This window comes from Achroia grisella, unplaced genomic scaffold (genome assembly GCF_030625045.1).
Source record: "Achroia grisella isolate CSIRO2021 unplaced genomic scaffold, CSIRO_AGI_Agris_v1 utg2506, whole genome shotgun sequence".
In the NCBI taxonomy this organism is placed as follows: Eukaryota; Metazoa; Arthropoda; class Insecta; order Lepidoptera; family Pyralidae; genus Achroia; species Achroia grisella.
This window is the reverse complement of record NW_026712741.1, coordinates 808,815-827,582: the sequence shown is the minus strand read 5'-3', so window position 1 is coordinate 827,582 and position 18,768 is coordinate 808,815. Positions and strand designations below refer to the sequence as shown.

The following is an 18,768-nucleotide window of genomic DNA, read 5'->3' as shown; positions in this document are numbered from 1 at the left end:
GCATCATATTTCGACAATGTTTCCGATATGCCGGTATGCTGAAATATCAAGAAGAGCAGCGAGTAGATGGTAGACAGTCTACCTGTGATCATGGAGGTTGAAACTACGCTGACATATCGGAAACTCGAAAAAAAAAATGTGGTAACAACCTTAATTTTTCCTAATTGTCCATATAAATTATAAATGCATTAAATTTAAAACAGTATGTATCGTAGAACGCCATGCAGCCAGGTGGAGCGACGGCATACATAGGGCTGCGGATAACTGGACGATAATGGCTGAAGATTGCACTCAGTGGTGTGCCTGTGAGAGGTCTATGTCCAACAGTGGACTGGAGTGGGCTGATTATGATGATGTATACAACAACAAAAAAATTATCTTTCAAGACTAAATATTCTATAATTATATAGATTTAACAAATTTAAATTTAATTCTGCCAAATTGAAGAGAAGAGCTGAAGATTCACATCCTATGTGGTTTGTCTTGTAAACGAAATATCTCCTTTGGAAAGTTTACATTTTGATGATGTATATAAAAAAAACGATCGCTCCTATGAATATCCTTCAATTCTTGTCCCTGAAGGGTCTAGGTAGCGAACTCTGAAAAGGGCGAGCACAATAGATCTATGTAGGTCGCAGTGCTACAGGTGCTACACATCTGACAATAGCCCAAGCAATCCAATAAAAAAAAAAATATGCCAATGGACTTTTTAACAAATGTAAATTTAACAATTTTTTCATCGATCCAAGCCTGATGTCTGTGTTGTGTGTGACAATTCACGAAATTGTTATATATTTATAATTATTATAGAAGTCAAATAATGCAATAACAAATATTCAGGTTTATAAATAAAATCAAACTATAAGATCCATTTGAAATAGCACGATGATAGCCAGGAAGGACTGCCGCCAACAGTGGACTTGTTTTGCACCTGCAACAAAATTAACCATAACATATACAGATATTCAATAATTTTCCCATGAGACTACAGCATGGGGCTTTTCAAGAAGGGTATATTAAGTTTTAAATTTGATGCGGTCATTATTTATACCCATAATTAGTAAAAATCACGAGATCTTACCACGTTTAACATTTAGGTAGATACACTGCTGAAATATCGAGAACTCAGTAAATAAATATAAAACGTGGTAAGGTCCCGTGATTTTTTACTAATTATGGGTATAGTAAGGTTTCTTAAGGGTCGGCAACGCGCACGTGACACCCCTATTATCTCAGCCATCTATAGCATATATATCTACGGAAACCATTTACGATTAGATGGGCCGTATGCTTGTTTGCCAACAATGTAGTATAAAAAAAAATTGAAGAAATTCACAAAATAACATCTGAAAATGAATGGGCTGTAGAATGTGTGATTAATTGAGCTGTAGATTTATTATACACAGTCTTAATAAAGACTAAAAGAGAGGAAGTCTGCAGATTGCTAGGAAATGTATGGTAACGTATATAAAACGTATGGAAAAAAATATGACATATTGTTATAAATATTGTTAATTGGGTATTAACACGAATAATATAATAGTCTATTTAACGTCGAGAGACGTAAATACCTTCATTACACTAGCTGCGCCCGCGGTCATTCGCTTTAAATTTTAATAAAAAATATAGCCCATGTGTTATTCTGTATGTATAAGCTATATTACTGTAAAGTTTCATAAAAATCCGTTCAGCAGTTTTTGCGAGAAATAGTAACAAATATCCATACTTACAAACTTTCGCATTTATATTTAAAATAAATCGTATTAAGAGATTGTTAATAATATAAATAAACAAAAACATTTAAAAACAACTAGCTGATCGCTGTCTGAATTTAAATATATTTATTTATTTATTTAACTTCAATGCACAGAAACAATGTGTACATATGGCAGACTTAACACCTAGCGGCGTTATCTACCAGGCAACCATGAGTGGTGCAGAGAAAGATTGTTGGCGGTGCACTAATTTTGATAAGAAATATCAAAAATGTATACATACTGTACGTATGAAAATATCTATTATAACATATCAACATAATAGAATCGAACAGAAAGATTATTAGAATATTTGTATATTTATCGGCTTAACCAATGTGGATGCGAAAAATCGCATAACTAATGCAACGTGGTAGCTTTACTTAAAGTTTTATTTAATTCCATTTACAAACAAAAAGTTATAAGAACACGAAGTCACAGGCTCAGCTAGTGAAGTAAAATCGCGAGCGGGTTAACAAGTTTTTGTATTAAATTATATCATCGCGGAGCCACTGGGCCGTAGACTTGCAAGTTATCATTCCCGCCCCACTGCGTTCTCGACTAGTGTTGCCAGGTGTTCCGATTTGCGGACTTCCCCATTTTTAGGGGACTGAGGACGCGTCCCGATATGTACCTCAGGACGCTAAGTGTCTGATTTCTTAATCAGATCTAATCTAAAGTCTGATTTCATAATCTAGTCTTTAGATTAGACAGGACTGATTAATTGTTATGTAAGATTAAATACATATTAAATTTTGGTAATTAATATAATACTTTACTTGCACTAGTAGTTTAAAACGCAATAAAATAAAGACTTAAGAACCCCTTTTGTTTACTGTCCCGATCAGCAACCCTAAATCCCGATTTTGGGGGAAGGGAATTGTTTGTTTAATCTAGACTGATGGTCCCATTACTAGCAACGCACCATGTCATATTACCTCCATGCGGTTCCCCCTGGAAACCATCGCGGTTCCCCCTTTTGGGGGAAGGGAATTGTTTGTTTAATCTAGACTGATAGTCCCAAACCACCATCGTCCCTGCCATCGTCCCTGCTATCCCGATCAGCAACCCTAAATCCCGATTTTGGGGAAGGGAATTGTGATAGTCCCATTATCAACGCACTATGTCATATAATGACCCCATTGCTATCCCGATTTTGGGGGAAGTCTAGACTGATAGTCCCATTACTAGCAACGCACCATGTCATATTACCTCCATGCGGTTCCTCCTGGAAACCATCGTCCCTGATCCCGATCAGCAACCCTAAATCCCGATTTTGGGGGAAGGGAATTGTTTGTTTAATCTAGACTGATGGTCCCATTACTAGCAACGCACCATGTCATATTACCTCCATGCGGTTCCCCCTGGAAACCATCGTCCCTGCTATCCCGATCAGCAACCCTAAATCCCGATTTTGTGGAAGGGAATTGTTAGTAATCTGGACTAATGACCCCATTGCTATAAGTCAGGTATGCGGTTTCCCCTAGAAACCGTGATAAATTCCAGATGAATTTATCACGATGGACTAACTGACCTGACCTCATTCTCGTTCTATCATCCTCCACTGGTGCCCCGCCAGCGTAAACCGGTAGCGCAGGCAGGTGCACCATACCATTATCATCAAAAAAATCCCCATTTTTTCGACCTCATGTACCGATTTAAAACAAATCAGACCTGGCAACACTAGTCTCGACTCGAATACAATTTCTTCGAATTCAGTCGCTATTTTTGCTCCGATAGTAAAACTTGATAAGCTTTTATGCTCGCGGCTATTGTAATTTTTACTATAGTATTGGTGCCCGCGTAATTTGGCTAGCAAATAAGAGACCAGTTCAAATTCCATCGCGTACGCAAGTTTCATGGTCTAATATTCATTCAAACGTCGCTTTTTGTGATATGATATTATTCGACTGTTCAAACACTTTTTCCTTCGAGTAAGAATTGATTGTGTGCGTTGTGCACTGAATATTTATAAGGGTTAAAGTGTATGTGAACTCGTTGAATGTTTAATGTATACTTGGGGGGTAGGAGCCGGGGTGGGGGCCGACCGCACGAGCCGTGGTGGATGGTGACACGAGACCTAACTGTTTTGAAATTCAGAGCTAATCCTTTGTGAATAGTAAATAGTAAAAGTTGTTGCAAGCGGTCCTGCTAAGAGATGTGCGTATCTCTTGTTATATATCATTAGGTTCTGTTACATTCAATTATTAAAACTATTAGATATTAGACGAGCTCGGTGGTCTAGCACACCGCTTTACGTCCAATGATCGCGGGTTCGATTCCTCGCACGGCACAATCATTTGTATCCATGAGTATCGGTCTAGCTGTTTTCTATGTATAATATGTATGTAAATGTGGAAAAATCTATGTACTTGTATCAGTTATCTAGTACCCGTAACGCTAGACCGCTAGATTACCGAGGTCGTCGCATTAACATAAAAACAGTATATCCTATTGTTTGTTTATACTGTCTTTCAATACATTATGTACAATGTACATATTGGCAATGCGCTATATAACTGCGTACATTCTTCGAGACAATGGCATTTTGTCCGGGTTTATTCCAACTTCTAATCTAACGCTAGCATACCAGAGTCCCACTACTATCGATTTCATACAACAATATACAGACAACTACACAACTATCTATACTAATATCCTTACTTCTTACTAATATTATAAACGTAAAAGTAAGTCTGTCTGTTTCACTTTCACACAAAAAGTACTGGACCGATTTAAATGAATTTTGGTACACAGATAGTCTAGACCCGGAGGAAAGATATAGGCTACTTTTTTATGCAATAAAAGGATTGTAAGGCATTGGAAGGGGAGATGAAAGTTTGTATGGAAGTATCGTCATTTTAATGTTAGAAGAATGAAACTTAATAGGGCGTTTGATTAAATATAAATAAATATAACATTCAAAGTTTGTAAAAATTTTATCGTTGAGGGGGTAAAATAAAATGGGGACGAAAAATAGTCATTTTTGAAGCTAGAACGATGACTTTTTTCTTTTGCTATTTTGAGATTATTGAATATTCTTTCATTATATGGTCCATGTCACTACACCACGCGGACGAAGTCGTGGGCACATTTAGTTATAAATAGGTAAAGTTTGTGAGTTTATGAGATTGTATCTTCGGAACTATTATTCAGATTTTTTATTTTTTTTTAAGTATTCTATAATGTTTGTGTCATTGTATCATTTTATCTGCTGCACCGATTTGGGTTTCTTTAGTGTTTAGAGATAGCCCATTTATCGAGGAAGGCTATAGTATATGTAACATTATGCTACGACCAATAGGAGCGGACCTGCAATGAGAAATGCAAAAACGAGGGAAATGTGATGTAGACAAATTATAATGACTAGTTTCTGGCTGCTGTTTTTAATCTCCAGTTTTATTACGTACTTATTAGCTGTGCCCGGTATCATCTGCATGGAATTGATAGCCTATATGTTAGTCGTATGTATAAGCTATATTATTGTAAAGTTTCATTAAAATCTATTCAGTAGTTTTTAGCAGAAAGAGTAACAAATATCCTAATAACTTGTTACTATAATAAATAATAGTAACAAGTTATTGAGTGCGTGTAGATATACACACTCAACTTCCGCGTTTATAATATTATTAAGATTATTATTTATTTTAAATATATATTGAGAACATCGTGGCATAGTAATTAGCTACTCCGACTTAATACCGATAGGTTGTAACTTTGAATCCAAAGAATCTAAAGAAAACCAAAGAAAACAACTTTGAAAAACATGTGTCATTTATGTGTAATACTCGTCCCACCTTCGCACGCATGTACATATATAGTACACTAGCTTTTGCCCGCGGCTTCGCTCGGGTAGTAGTAAGTATTATTATTAATTAGGTGTAGTTTTTGCGGCTTTACTTTTGTTTAGCGTGTGTAAAAAATTAGGGCCTACAAACTCTAAAAATATTTATACAAACATTTATCCTCTATTTTATACCATTAGGGGTTGAATTTATAAAAATCCTTTCTTAGGGGATGCCTACGTCATAGTAGCTTTATGCTTGCAAAGTCTCAGCCCGATCGTTTTAAAATTGACAAAGTTTCATACAAACTTTCATCCCCTAATTATCCCCTTGGGGGTAGAATGAATCAAAATCCTGTCTTAGCGGATGCCTACGTCATAACATCTACCTGCATGCCAAATTTCAGCCCGATCCGTCCAGTGGTTGGGCTGTGCGTTGATAGATCACTATGTCAGTCAGTCACTTTTGAGTTATATATATTTAGATATAAACCTTCCTCTTGAATCACTCTATCTATTACTAAAAACTGCATTAAAATCTGTTGCGTAGGTTAATAGATAAGCGAAAATACAGCGGAAGACTTCATTTTATACTATGTGAAGATTTATAACTGTTGCTCCATGGATTTTATACTATATCTAAGTTGCAACTCTACTAGAGCATGATATTTTTTTAACATATACGCACTACTATTTATTTCCAAAAATCTATGATCAATATACCTATCATAATAAATTTTTAATATATAATCACTATTAAATATATAAATACTATTGACGATGGTCTAGCGGTCTAGCAACCCGCTTTACGTCCGGTGGTCGCAGGTTCGATTCCTCGCACGGCACAAACATTTGTATTCATGAGTATGATTGTTTGTATCGATCTGGGTGTTTTCTATGTATAATATGTATGTATTTACGAATAAAAAAATCTATGTATTTGTATCAGTTATCTAGTACTGTATGGCGTACCGGCGTATAAGTATGGCGCTGTGTGAATTGTCCTGTGATTATTATTATTATTACTATTGGAATCACAATATCGATATGTCAAATCTACCGTCAATTCTGAATGATTCCGAACTGACGGTAGACTTGACATATCATAAGAGTCCGTAATAGACCTATATGAATAGAGATATTTTGAATTTGAATTGGTAGTTATTTCCAAAAATCTATGACAGATATAGCCTAGGTTACTAGGCCTAGGCTACTATGTTTAAAATTTTACTATGATGTAGTAGAGTTTTTTTTTTATGGGTGATAATGGAATGTAGCACCCGCCTGCGCTAACGGTTTACGCTGGCGGGGCACCAGTGGAGGATGATGAACATGAGCATGAGGTCAGATCTGTCAGCCCATCCTGACAAATTCACCAACAATTTATCACGATGGTTTCCAAGGGTAACCGCGTGGAGGTCAACCTGACATGGTGCATTACCACCAATAGGATCATTAGTCTACATTACTAACAATTCTTCCGCCTGATCTAGTAGAGTTATAACTTCATACACCTGGCGTGTCTAACATATGACAGTATAGATAAGACGTAATCCACTGAGCTTGCATTTCCATTAAGATAAAAGCAAAAATGCCGAGACATAAGACAATTGGCACGAGTCAGCAACACTCTTCACATATTCCGACCCATTTCACCGCGTCTATCTGGAACGCATTTATTTTTTAGCACGAGTAACAGAGACTTTTTTAATAATGCACTATATTGTTATATAGAATACAAAGGCTCGTTCCAGTCGTTGTTGTGTCGCTTTGTAGGTTTTTATCAGGCTTTATGTATTGGATACTTATTAATATGTAATTAGGTTCGGCTACGAATGGATTCTTTTTTTTATTTTTAGTGTATTTGGCGCGCAAACGTTAGGTATTATGAAAGAAAATAACACTATTCGAATATTTGAAATTATGATTTTAGTGTTAGAAAGATATGTTAAACGTCAGTATATTGTGCTTAAAATAGACAGATTTATAAACCTTGTACAGATTGTAGAACAATATATAGTTGATCATACAAACGTTGTTTTGGCATACAATTTAATATCGCTAATAAAAAGGGGTTGATTGTAGAAGGGTGAAAATTTAGGGTTATCATTACATAGTATATAACAAAGTCGCTGTCGCTATCCGTCCGTCTCTATGTATGCTCATGTATGTAAATGTAAATCTTTAAAACTACGAAACGGATTTTGAAGCCTCTCTTTTAAGGTTTATATATATAATACATGTACATCCGTGCGAAGCCGGGGCGAGTAGCTAGTATAAAACTAAGTCACTGTCGCTATCTGTCCGTCCTTATGTATGATAAAATCTTTAAAAACACGCAACAGACTTTGAACAGGATTTTTTTAATAGATATAGTGATTCAAGAGGAAGGTTTATATATATAATACATGTACATCCGTGCGCAGCCAGGGCGAGTAGCTAGTTTAGTAATAAATTAGGATTATTAATTATTTTAAAAAAATTAAAATAAAGTTGTCTTAAATATATAATTTGGGGTGGGTTACTGTTGATATTAATTTTTAAAAAAGTATAATTATAAGAGGATATGGCAATAATGTGGTTAATTTTCAAAAACATGTAATGGTAACACTGTTACTCGTTCATGGCTATCTTCGTGTTTAGTGATAGGAGTATAGAAAATTGTAATGTTAAGCTTATTGATCACGCAATTAAATTAATAAAGTGTTTATTTTCACAATAAAACGTTCAGTTACATAGCAACCCGCCAAAAGAAGTCTCGTCAAAATCGGTCCAGCCATTTCAGAATTTAGCCAGAATAAACAGACATACAGACAAACTTATCAGCTTAGGGGTAGTGTATGAAAAATAGATAACATCCTTATCTCAGTCCTATTGATCACACACCATGTTTAATAAGAATCAGCTAAGCCCTTTCAGAGGGGTTTTCTTACAATTACAGACACGAGTCATCATTGCCTTACCTTTATCTCATTATTTAGGGTCGTCGCAGTATGTAATTCTCTTCCACTGCTCTCTATCGGTCGTCATATCTGAACATACTCTTCTTTTATTCATATCATCTTTCACAGAATCCATCCATCTTTCTTTAGCGCGTCCTCTCCCTTTCCATCCATCCACATACATATTATACACTTTCTTAAATACAGTTACACGTGCCACTTTATGTGTGGATGGATAAAGTTTAGGGTGGATCGTCACCTATTTTTGTAGTACTATGGTGGCAAACAAACATCAAATTCAAATTCAAATTCAAAAATCATTTATTCATATAGGACATTTTAGCCGTTTATGAACGTCAATTTTTTTACATTATAATTTTATCCCTACCGTATTTAATTGAGAAGAACTGGCAAGAAATTCAATTGAATTACTTTTTTTTAAAGCCATTTTATTTACAATGTATATTTATATAGGCGTCTATGTGTAATATTAAATGAAAATCTCGTACATGAACAACTATTGCCATGCACGCTCGTCAGTCAAGTAATCGTTTTGTGATAGGCTTTGCTATGTGATGGTAAATGGTTACTGTAGCCTATGGACGCCTGTAACACCAAGGGCATCACATGCGCGTCTTAATATACCCTTCTTGAAAAACCCCATGCTGTAGTCCCGTGAGTAAACCTCAGCAGGTAGTTCATTCCACAACCTAAGTACGCGGGAGGAAATTCTGAAATTGGACTGTCCCCTATTTACTACAGTTACAGTTAAACAAACAGAAGCTATTTAAGTAATAATTCAATTCAAAAGATTGTATAAAGTACTCTCAGTAGTTGAATAAATTTCTTAAAATCTACATCTAGAAAATTGAAATGGCGATCAAACTCTGAAAAGCGGAGTAAACTGCAAAGTGGATTCAGGAATGCATGCGGTTAAGAGACTCGAATAAATGTAATGGTAAATTAAACAAATGTAAATGTAATGTAATTAACATTTATTGTATTTAGTTTAAAAAAAATTGAAACCCTTATGATAATATTATCTGTGCGTAATCATGGAAGTAATCTTACTTAGTAATATTATAAAGAGACTAGCTTTTGCCCGCGGCTTCGCTCGCGTTAATTTATCCCCTTAGGAATAGTGGAATTTATCAAAATCCTTTCTTAGGTGATGCCTACGTCATAGTAACTTTATGCATGCAAAGTCTCAGCCCGATCGATTTAAAATTGACAAAGTTTCATACAAACTTTCATCCCCTATTTTATCCCAGTTACAGTTAAACAAACAGAAGCTATTTAAGTAATAATTCAATTCAAAAGATTGTATAAAGTACTCTCAGTAGTTGAATAAATTTCTTAAAATCTACATCTAGAAAATTGAAATGGCGATCAAACTCTGAAAAGCGGAGTAAACTGCAAAGTGGATTCAAGAATGCATGCGGTTAAGAGACTCCAATAAATATAATAGTAGCTACATTTCGCTGTCCATACAATTACACTGAAAATTACTTTGTTTCTATAAATAGTTAATCAACACGTCCAGACGTGTGCTACAATAATCTATTTTAATGACAGAATAGTATAAATGTGAAAGCATCGTCTGGTTGGGTTGCGAACACTGATTAGACTATTTGCTTTTGCAATAGCATATGCTGGTGGTCACCCTATTCTCCCAAGTTTGAATTTAAAAATGAATCTGTATTATTGTAATCATGTATAATATTAATTTGAAAAGAATACGAGCTGAGTTTCTTGTCAGTTCTTCTCATCTCGAAATCATTCCGAACTGACGGTAGATTTGACATATCATAAGAGTCTGTAATAGACCTACATAAATAAAGATATTTTTCTTGAATTTGAAATCATTTGAAAATAGCGATATTCAATAAAGATATTTATTTGAATACCATAACTATCATATGATAATTTTAAGAAGCTGATGGTCGAGTGGTTGTCTTGGTTGAATATCTTGAAAAGTCCTGCTCAACAAAATGTCCGGACATGTGGTGTGGTGGGCCATAAGTTTGTAAAAAAATCTTATAGGATTTTAATACTATATACTTGTAATATTAAAAATAATTTTAGTCACTTCATCTGTACATATAAAAAAATTGGAGTGTCTGTAATATTGAAATAACCGTTTTTTACTACATGCATATGAATACGTATCGTATTTATATTCATATGCATGTAGTAAAGAATAATATTTTTTACATTTTTTGTCTGTCTGTCAGTCAGTTTGTTTGTTCCGGCTAATCTCTAAAATGGGTGGAGCGATTTTGACGGAACCATTTTTGGCAGGTAGCTGATGTAATAAGGAGTAACTTAGGCTATTTGTCGTGCGAGTGAGTGCATATAGGCTATAATTAAGAAAATATATGAAAATCGGGCGAAATATAATTATAAATGACAAGTAAGTATGATGCAGACAAAGTTGCTCTGGTCAGCTAGTTATGAAATAAATCAAAGCATGACTAATGGTGAAGGCACTTAATGATTAATGGATATCGAACAAATTGAGAGGTTTTGCTACACAATTCTCATTCTAATTACAAATGGCACAACACACAATTTCCAACTCAATTTGTTACCTGAGACGTGGTGCGGGTGCGGCTGTCGGTACACGTGGTGCGCGGCGTCTCTCTCAGGCGCGCGGTCGAGCTGCGCTCGGACCACGCTGGGCCTCTCAGTCCCAGCGCTGGGCTCTGAGCGCTGCACTGCGCGACTAACATTCGCCCGGCGAGCGCCTGCAACACGCCTCGTCTTTAATGTATGGCACTTACCTGTCCTACTAAGCAGCTTACTGTTTTGTTGATATGGTATTCTCATTTGTAACGTATTCTCGGTTGCAATATTTTCACATTTTCCATACCAAAACAAATCTTTTTTGTAAAGTAAGCTGCTTAGCGGTAGTAATAGATGAAATTGATTATACACTATGCAATAATTAAGATGTTAATAAAGCCCAATGAGTAAAGCCACATGTTAGGTACATAGAACCAACATGTTTATTGCTTAATGAAAATGACATTTATATACTATGAGAAATGAGCTTAAGATTATGATTATTTATTTTTAGTGGTTTAACTGAAATAATTACCTGATTAAAAAAAAATACAGTAATTAACAATTACTGCATTTTGTTTTAAAAAAAATTAGAATTCCTTATGATAATAGTATCTGTGCGTAATCATGGAAATAATTTTACTTAGTAATATTATAAAGAGACTAGCCTAATTTATTCCCTTTAATTTATCCCCTCAGGGGTGGAATTTATGAAATCCTTTATCAGGGGGTGCCTACGTCATAGTAGCTTTATGCATGCAAAGTCTCAGCCCGATCGGTTTAAAATTGGCAAAGTTTCATACAAAGTTTCATCCCCTATTTTATCCCTTTGGGGGTAGAATTAATCAAAATCCTTTCTTAGCGGATGCCTACGTTATAACATCTACCTGCATGTCAAATTTCAGCTCGATCCGTCCAGTGGTTTGGGCTGTGCGTTGATAGATCACTATGTCAGTCACCTTTGAGTTATATAAATTTCGATATAGTAGATTTTGTTATGAAGTCGGTCTAGTAAGAATGGTCCACATCCACTGAAGAAGGGTGAAAATTTAGAGTTTTCTCTATTTTTAATGGCAAAACATAATAAAATAATAATAAATTGTCCAAAAAATAAATGTTAGGAGTGAACAACCCTTATCACTTAGGGGTATGATATATGAAATAGATAGTAGCCGATTCTCAGACCTCCTGAATAATAAAATTTTATCAAAATCGATCATCTTGAGAATTTTATATCTATACATATAAATAAAATTGTAGTGTCTGTTTGTAATATTGAAATAACCTTTATTTACTACATGCATATGAATATAAATGCGGTACATACACCAAAATAACATTTTTTACAATTTCTGTCTGTCTCTTAGTCTGTCTGATTGTTCCGGCTAATCTTTGAAATGGCTGGACCAATTTTGACGGACTTTTAATGGCCGATAGATGTAATAAGGAGTAACTTATGCTACCAAAATTTTAGAAAAATTCTTTTACTTTAGAAAAATTCCACGCGAACGAAGTCGCGGGAACAGCTAGTATAAATAAGTTAAGGCTAGCAGCAAACGTAATTCTCCCTGATTAGTAATTTCGTTTCAGTTATCTAGTTACAGATAAGAGACTCTGCTTTCCACTGCACTCCATACGATGTATTACATGAAATGCTTACATACGGTCTGAATATTAAATTCTAATCTAACTTAGCGACCGTGGGTACTTGCGTCACCTTCTAATAGTCTAGGGTTCGATTCCTGCACGATACAAACATTTATATTTATGTGTTTTGGTTTAGATGTATTTTTTGTATATCTTTATATATACAATTCTCGTGTCACAGTTTTCGTTCCCATACTCCTCCGAAAAGGCTTGACCGATTCTCATGAAATTTTGTGAGCGTATTGAGAATCGGCCAACATCTATTTTTCATCCCCCTAAATGTTAGGGGTAGTCCACCCCTAAATATTTTTTTTATTTTAAGGCAAAACAACGTTTGCCGGGACAGCTAGTAAGTTATATATTCAAAATAAAATTATTTTAGTCTATCAGTTGTACTATAATGCTGGTAGTAAAAGCTTGTATTAATTTTAAATTAGATGGTGTTATGTGTAATTAATGTCCAGCAGTGGACGTCTTCCGGGCTGCGATGATGATGATGATGATGTGTAATTAATCATTTCAGACGGCCGTAAGCTACGGTAACCGGTTACCATCAGATGAGCCGTATGCCTGCTTGCCACTGTCTACGTCTACATATACATATAAATAAAATTGGAGTGTCTGTCTGTAATACTGAAATAGCCATTTTTTACTACATGCATATGAATATAAATACGGTACATACACTAAAATTACACTTTTTACTATTTTTGTCTGTCTGTTTGTTCCGACTAATCTCTGAAATTTTAACGGGACTTTAATTGGCAGGTAGCTGATGTAATAAGGAGTAACTTACTGTACTTTTATTTTAGAAAAATAAAGTTTGTTGACATTACGTAAGCTTTTATTAGTGTAATCACCTACTTTTTTAAAACTGTTAATGTTTTTCCTGGCATACATGATATTTGATTTTACGTTGACTAGTTAAGTGTGAGAAGACATGGTTTCCTATAATCTGCGTATATTATCACATTTCATTGCTGTCGTTATCTGCCTCCAAGGTGTATGTTATTTACGTAACCTCAAAATTACGCGTAGGTAGACAAAGCTCAGTTGTTTTTATGTGAAGCTTTATATCAAATTTAACCATAAGTGTAGGAGTATATATTAAACATCTATATACGTAAAAATAAAATAAGGGTCGTGTAAGATAATTCGAAAAAAACTGGATCTACATATGAATATGTAAGAAAAAAACAGTTTTAAAAAAGTAGGTGATTACACTAATAAAAGGTTTCGTAACATCAACAAACTAGTTTTACCTAAGTGCCGTTTGACGAAAGTTAGAAATTCGTGTTATGGAAATTATGTAATGTTTTACAACAAACTGCAAAAGTCTGTAGTCAATTTGTCAGAAAAAAAATTCAAAAGTGTCATAAAATGTTTTCTTTGTAAAAAAGCTTATTATAAAATTGAAGAATTTATAAATGATAGTAATGTTTTTGTAGAAAATATCTAACTTAAAATTCATAGCGCTGACAATGTTATCTGATTGAACGGAGACTAAGTGCGTAGCGGTTTCTATGTTGATTGCCGCATGCCTAATCCTAATTATTTTTATTTCTATTTTTACAATAATGACTGAATATATAAATAGAAATATAAATAATCTTTATTCAAATAAACTTAATATAAGCACTTTGGAATTATCATATTTTTTATTCTACCGCTCATTCGGAATGCAGACTCATCACAAGAAGAATGAGCAAGAAACTTATGTGTTGTTCTGTTAAATAAATATTATTTTAATTATATTTACATTAACAAGGACTAGGCATATAAAACAAGAAAACAAATATCTTCGGTCGGTTTATTGAACTATTTGAAAGACTTATTAATCAGTGATCAAGCGACAAGAAAAGCACATGATTAAAGTATATAATTTCGAACATGGTTTTTAATAATAATAAATAAAATATATGTATATAAAATAATAATAATAATTGTTGGAAACTCCAACAAAAATAGGTATTAAAACCTTCTCGATTATTTACTTCATAATATTTTCAAAATTCAAATTCAAAATTCAAAATATCTTTATTCATGTAGGTCTATTACAGACTCTTATGATATTATGTCAAATCTACCGTCAGTTCGGATATATATGAGAAGAACGACAAGAAACTCAGCTTATTTTTTTTCAAATAATAGTGGAACATGTTTATGATAAATACAGTTATTAAAATTCAAATTTGGGAGAATAGAGTGACCACCAGCATATGCTATCGCAAAGAACAAAAAATTTATTCAGTGTTCACAACACAGTGTTCACAAATTTAAATATATAACGCAGTGTTCTAATGATTACGATTGTCAAATGTGCTTCAATATTTTGTTACACCGCTAATTATATCGACATTTTATTGAATATATATATATATATAATTACGATTTAATTTACAATTTAGTGTTTTATAATTATTTACAACGAATGTATCCACGCACCTCGTTGAGATTCACATTATAAAAAAAAAAAATATCTTTATTCATGTAGGTCTATTATAGACTCTTATGATATTGCAAATCTACCGTCAGTTCAGAATGATTTCGAGATGAGAAGAACTGACAAGAAACTCAGCTCGTATTTTTTTTAATGTTGTACGTATTTACAATAATACTATTTCATTTAAATTCAAATTTGGGAGAATAGAGAGACCACCAGCATATGCTATATAAAAAAAAATCAAAAAAATCAAAAAATCTAATCAGTGTTCGCAACCTGAACAGACCAGTCCCCACAAGCAGCACCCGATCACGAGTATGACGGATCAGCCAGCCATCATTGCACTCAACCATATTAGAGGGAGCACATCGACCCGGTCCACCACGCCTTTTTTTTTTTTTCGGACTACTCTAATGCTGTTGGCCGTAGCTGGCCTTTACAGCTTCACCCACAAGTTTGAACTTTATAGCGAGCATGACTGTTTCAAGTTACTCCACTACGTCATTTATATTGTTTACAGCATAAACTGTACCAATCACAGTTTTCACCCATTACAATATTTAATTTACATTATTTAAATTACAATATGTCATTACTAAATTTAGAAGTTTAATAATTCATTTTCAGGCTTACTTGCCCATTTTGTTAGTATTACTGATTTCTTATAATTAACGTTAGTACGTACAGACACAAAATACACACACAAAAATAAAATACAAATAATACCAATCCCCTATTGGAAAGGGGATTGTTAGTAATATGGCCTGAAGACCCCATTGCTAACAATGTACCATGTCAGGTTGACCTCCACGCGGTACCCCCTGGAAACCATCATGACAAATTCCCGGTGAATTTGTCATGATGTCTAACTGACCTGACCTCATACTCATCTTATCATCCTCCACTGAAGCCCCGACAGCATAAACCGTTAGCGCAGGCGGAAGCAACATTACATTATCATCCATAAAAAAAAAAAAAAATTAAAATACACTGTCATACAAATATAAAAACTCCATGGGAAATAGCACAGCAATGATTAACATACGCACAGTCCAGCCTGTCCGCAATCATGCTCTGGATGCCGTTGGTACTGGTTATTGTTTTGTTAAGACATGTGAATATACTAGAAATTCTTGAATTCACCACGGGATGTGAGATGGTTTCCGCCGTGAGAAGCCGTAGGAAATAGGTATCTGTTACTAAAAGCATTGTTATGTAATTTGCTCAATAAAAACAGATTTATATCGCAACACACGCAGTGTTCTCAACCGCCAACAAGGTTAGTTAAGGACAATAAAATTCATATTATATTGAACCCGCAAGTGTTTGCAAACTGTCTCAATAATGTTCGCGAAATATTAAGCAAATCGCGAGTTTGATCAAATCATATTTTGAACTTTATATTAGAAAATTACTTCTATTTTATGTTAAGTGAATATTAAAATAGAAGAAATATAATTTATTCTTGAAATGTTTAGTAAATTTCTTTTATTATAACAATAGAGTAGAAATAATTAGAATATAAAAAAAAGATTTTTGTGTTCAAATTATTAGGTACATATATTATTATTTTTAATGTATAAACATGCAGAGCGATTGTATATAGGTATGTATATATATGTTATCGCGAGTGACACTTGAAGAAAAGTCTTATAATATTTAATTACTTATTTTCGTATTAAAATCGTCTCACATCGTCTTACGTTGTTCTTTCAACTCCTTCAATTGTTTATCTATAGATATAAATAAAATTGGAGTATCTGTTTGTAATATTGAAATAACCGTTTTTTTACTGCATGCATATGAATATAAATACGGTATATACACCAAAAAACCACTTTTTAAAATTTTCGTCAGTCTGTCTGTAGTTCTGTTTGTTCCGGCTGATCTCTGAAATGGCTGAATCGATTTTAACGGGACTTTTTTTGGCAGGTAGCTGATGTAATAGGGAGTAACTTAGGCTACTTTTATTTTAGAAAAATAAAGTTTAATTACACGCGGAGGAAGTCGCGGGAAAAGCTAGTTTAAAAATAAAACTATAATAACAATGATATATAGATTATTTATGCGACTCCTGGTTTCTCTTTATAGTATTAATATATAGTATTCAAGTTGGTTAAAAAGAATGATGTATATATACTTTGTAGATTAATATCTCAATAACTATCATACTAAATATTAGTATGATAGTTGAGGAAGTTTCTGAGTGTGGATGGATGAATGGATGGATGGTTTTGTTATTCTTTCACGAAAAAACTACTGAATTTAATGAAACTATACAATAATATAGCTTATACATCAAAATAAAACATCTATATATATAACTCAAAGGTGACTGACATAGTGATCTATCAACGCACAGCCCAAACCACTGGACGGATCAGGCTGAAATTTTGCATGCATAAAGCTACTATGACGTAGGCATCCCCTGAGAAAGGATTTTAATGAATTCCACCCCTAAGAGGATAAATTAACGCGAGCGAAGCCGCGGGCAAAAGCTAGTAGGCTATATAGTTCACGGGGCGCAGCACCCGCGGGCGCAGCTAGTATTTACTAAAATGAGTTATCACTGTCTAAATCATCACACTATCGATCCTATGAATGAATATCTTTTAATTTTTGTCCCTGACTAGGTAACGAACTTTGAAAAAGGGCTAGCACAATAGATCTATGTAGGTCGCAGTGCTACAGGTCCAAGCACCTGTAAATATCCCACACAACCCAATAAAAAAATCTAAATCATATTAATAGGTTTATAATAATAAGTTTATCAAATTTATAATTAATTCTGGGAGTACTGAAAGCTATATGACAATAGAAAATTAAAATGACGGGTCTAAACTGTCAAAGATCAGTGAAAATTATTCGAAACACCTTTGTTGTGACTACTTCATTATCTGTTTTTTTGTCTATAAAGACGAAGTACCTTTCACTGTAAATAAATAATAAATAATCTCAGGACAATTCACATAGTGCCATCTAGACCAAAATTAAGCTACCTAATGCTTGAGTTTAGGGTACTAGACAACTAATACAAATACATAGATATGTTTTTTTTTAGTAAATACATACATATTATACATAGAAAATACCCAGACCGATACAAACATTCTCATGAATACAAATGTTTGTGGCGTGCGAGGAATCGAACCCGCGACCATCGGAAGTAAGGCGGTATGCTAAACCGCTAGATAGATAGATAGATAGAATCCCTCTAACGTGAGGCTTAGAAACTTGAACAGAATTTCCTCATATAACATACTTATCCAGTAGGTAAAGGTTTTTGGGAACCCCATGGGATCCGTAGAAAACGCGGTCCGTTTCATTCCTTTTAGTACATAAATACAGGTCAAGTATTGGGTTGCAACCCCTAAATTTCAAGATGTTCCGTATTTTTTTTTATAATAATGATATAGTTGAATTCATATAGCCATTTTTGCGGCTTTTAGCACAGACTATATTTTTATGTTCATGTTTGTAGATAGATTCTAGATATATATAACTCAAAGGTGACTGACATAGTGATCTATCAACGCACAGCCCAAACCACTGGACGGATCAGGCTGAAATTTGGCATGCAGGTAGATGTTATGACGTAGGCATCCGCTAAGAAAGGATTTTGATTAAGTCTAC

The 18,768-nt window shown here is 34.1% G+C and overlaps 1 protein-coding gene across 1 annotated transcript in view; it reads right to left on the bottom strand.

The window, feature by feature from the left end:
- Positions 1-581: 581 nt before the first annotated feature.
- LOC131842807 (lachesin-like) overlaps positions 582-18,768 on the bottom strand; it is a 163,948-nt gene continuing 145,761 nt past the window's right edge. The window contains exons 10-11 of the mRNA XM_059191374.1: positions 11,072-11,227; positions 582-931 (exon numbers count right to left, since the gene is read on the bottom strand). Coding sequence (XP_059047357.1) covers positions 855-931; positions 11,072-11,227 — 233 coding nt within the window. The 3' untranslated portion in view covers positions 582-854. The remainder of the gene's footprint in view (positions 932-11,071; positions 11,228-18,768) is intronic.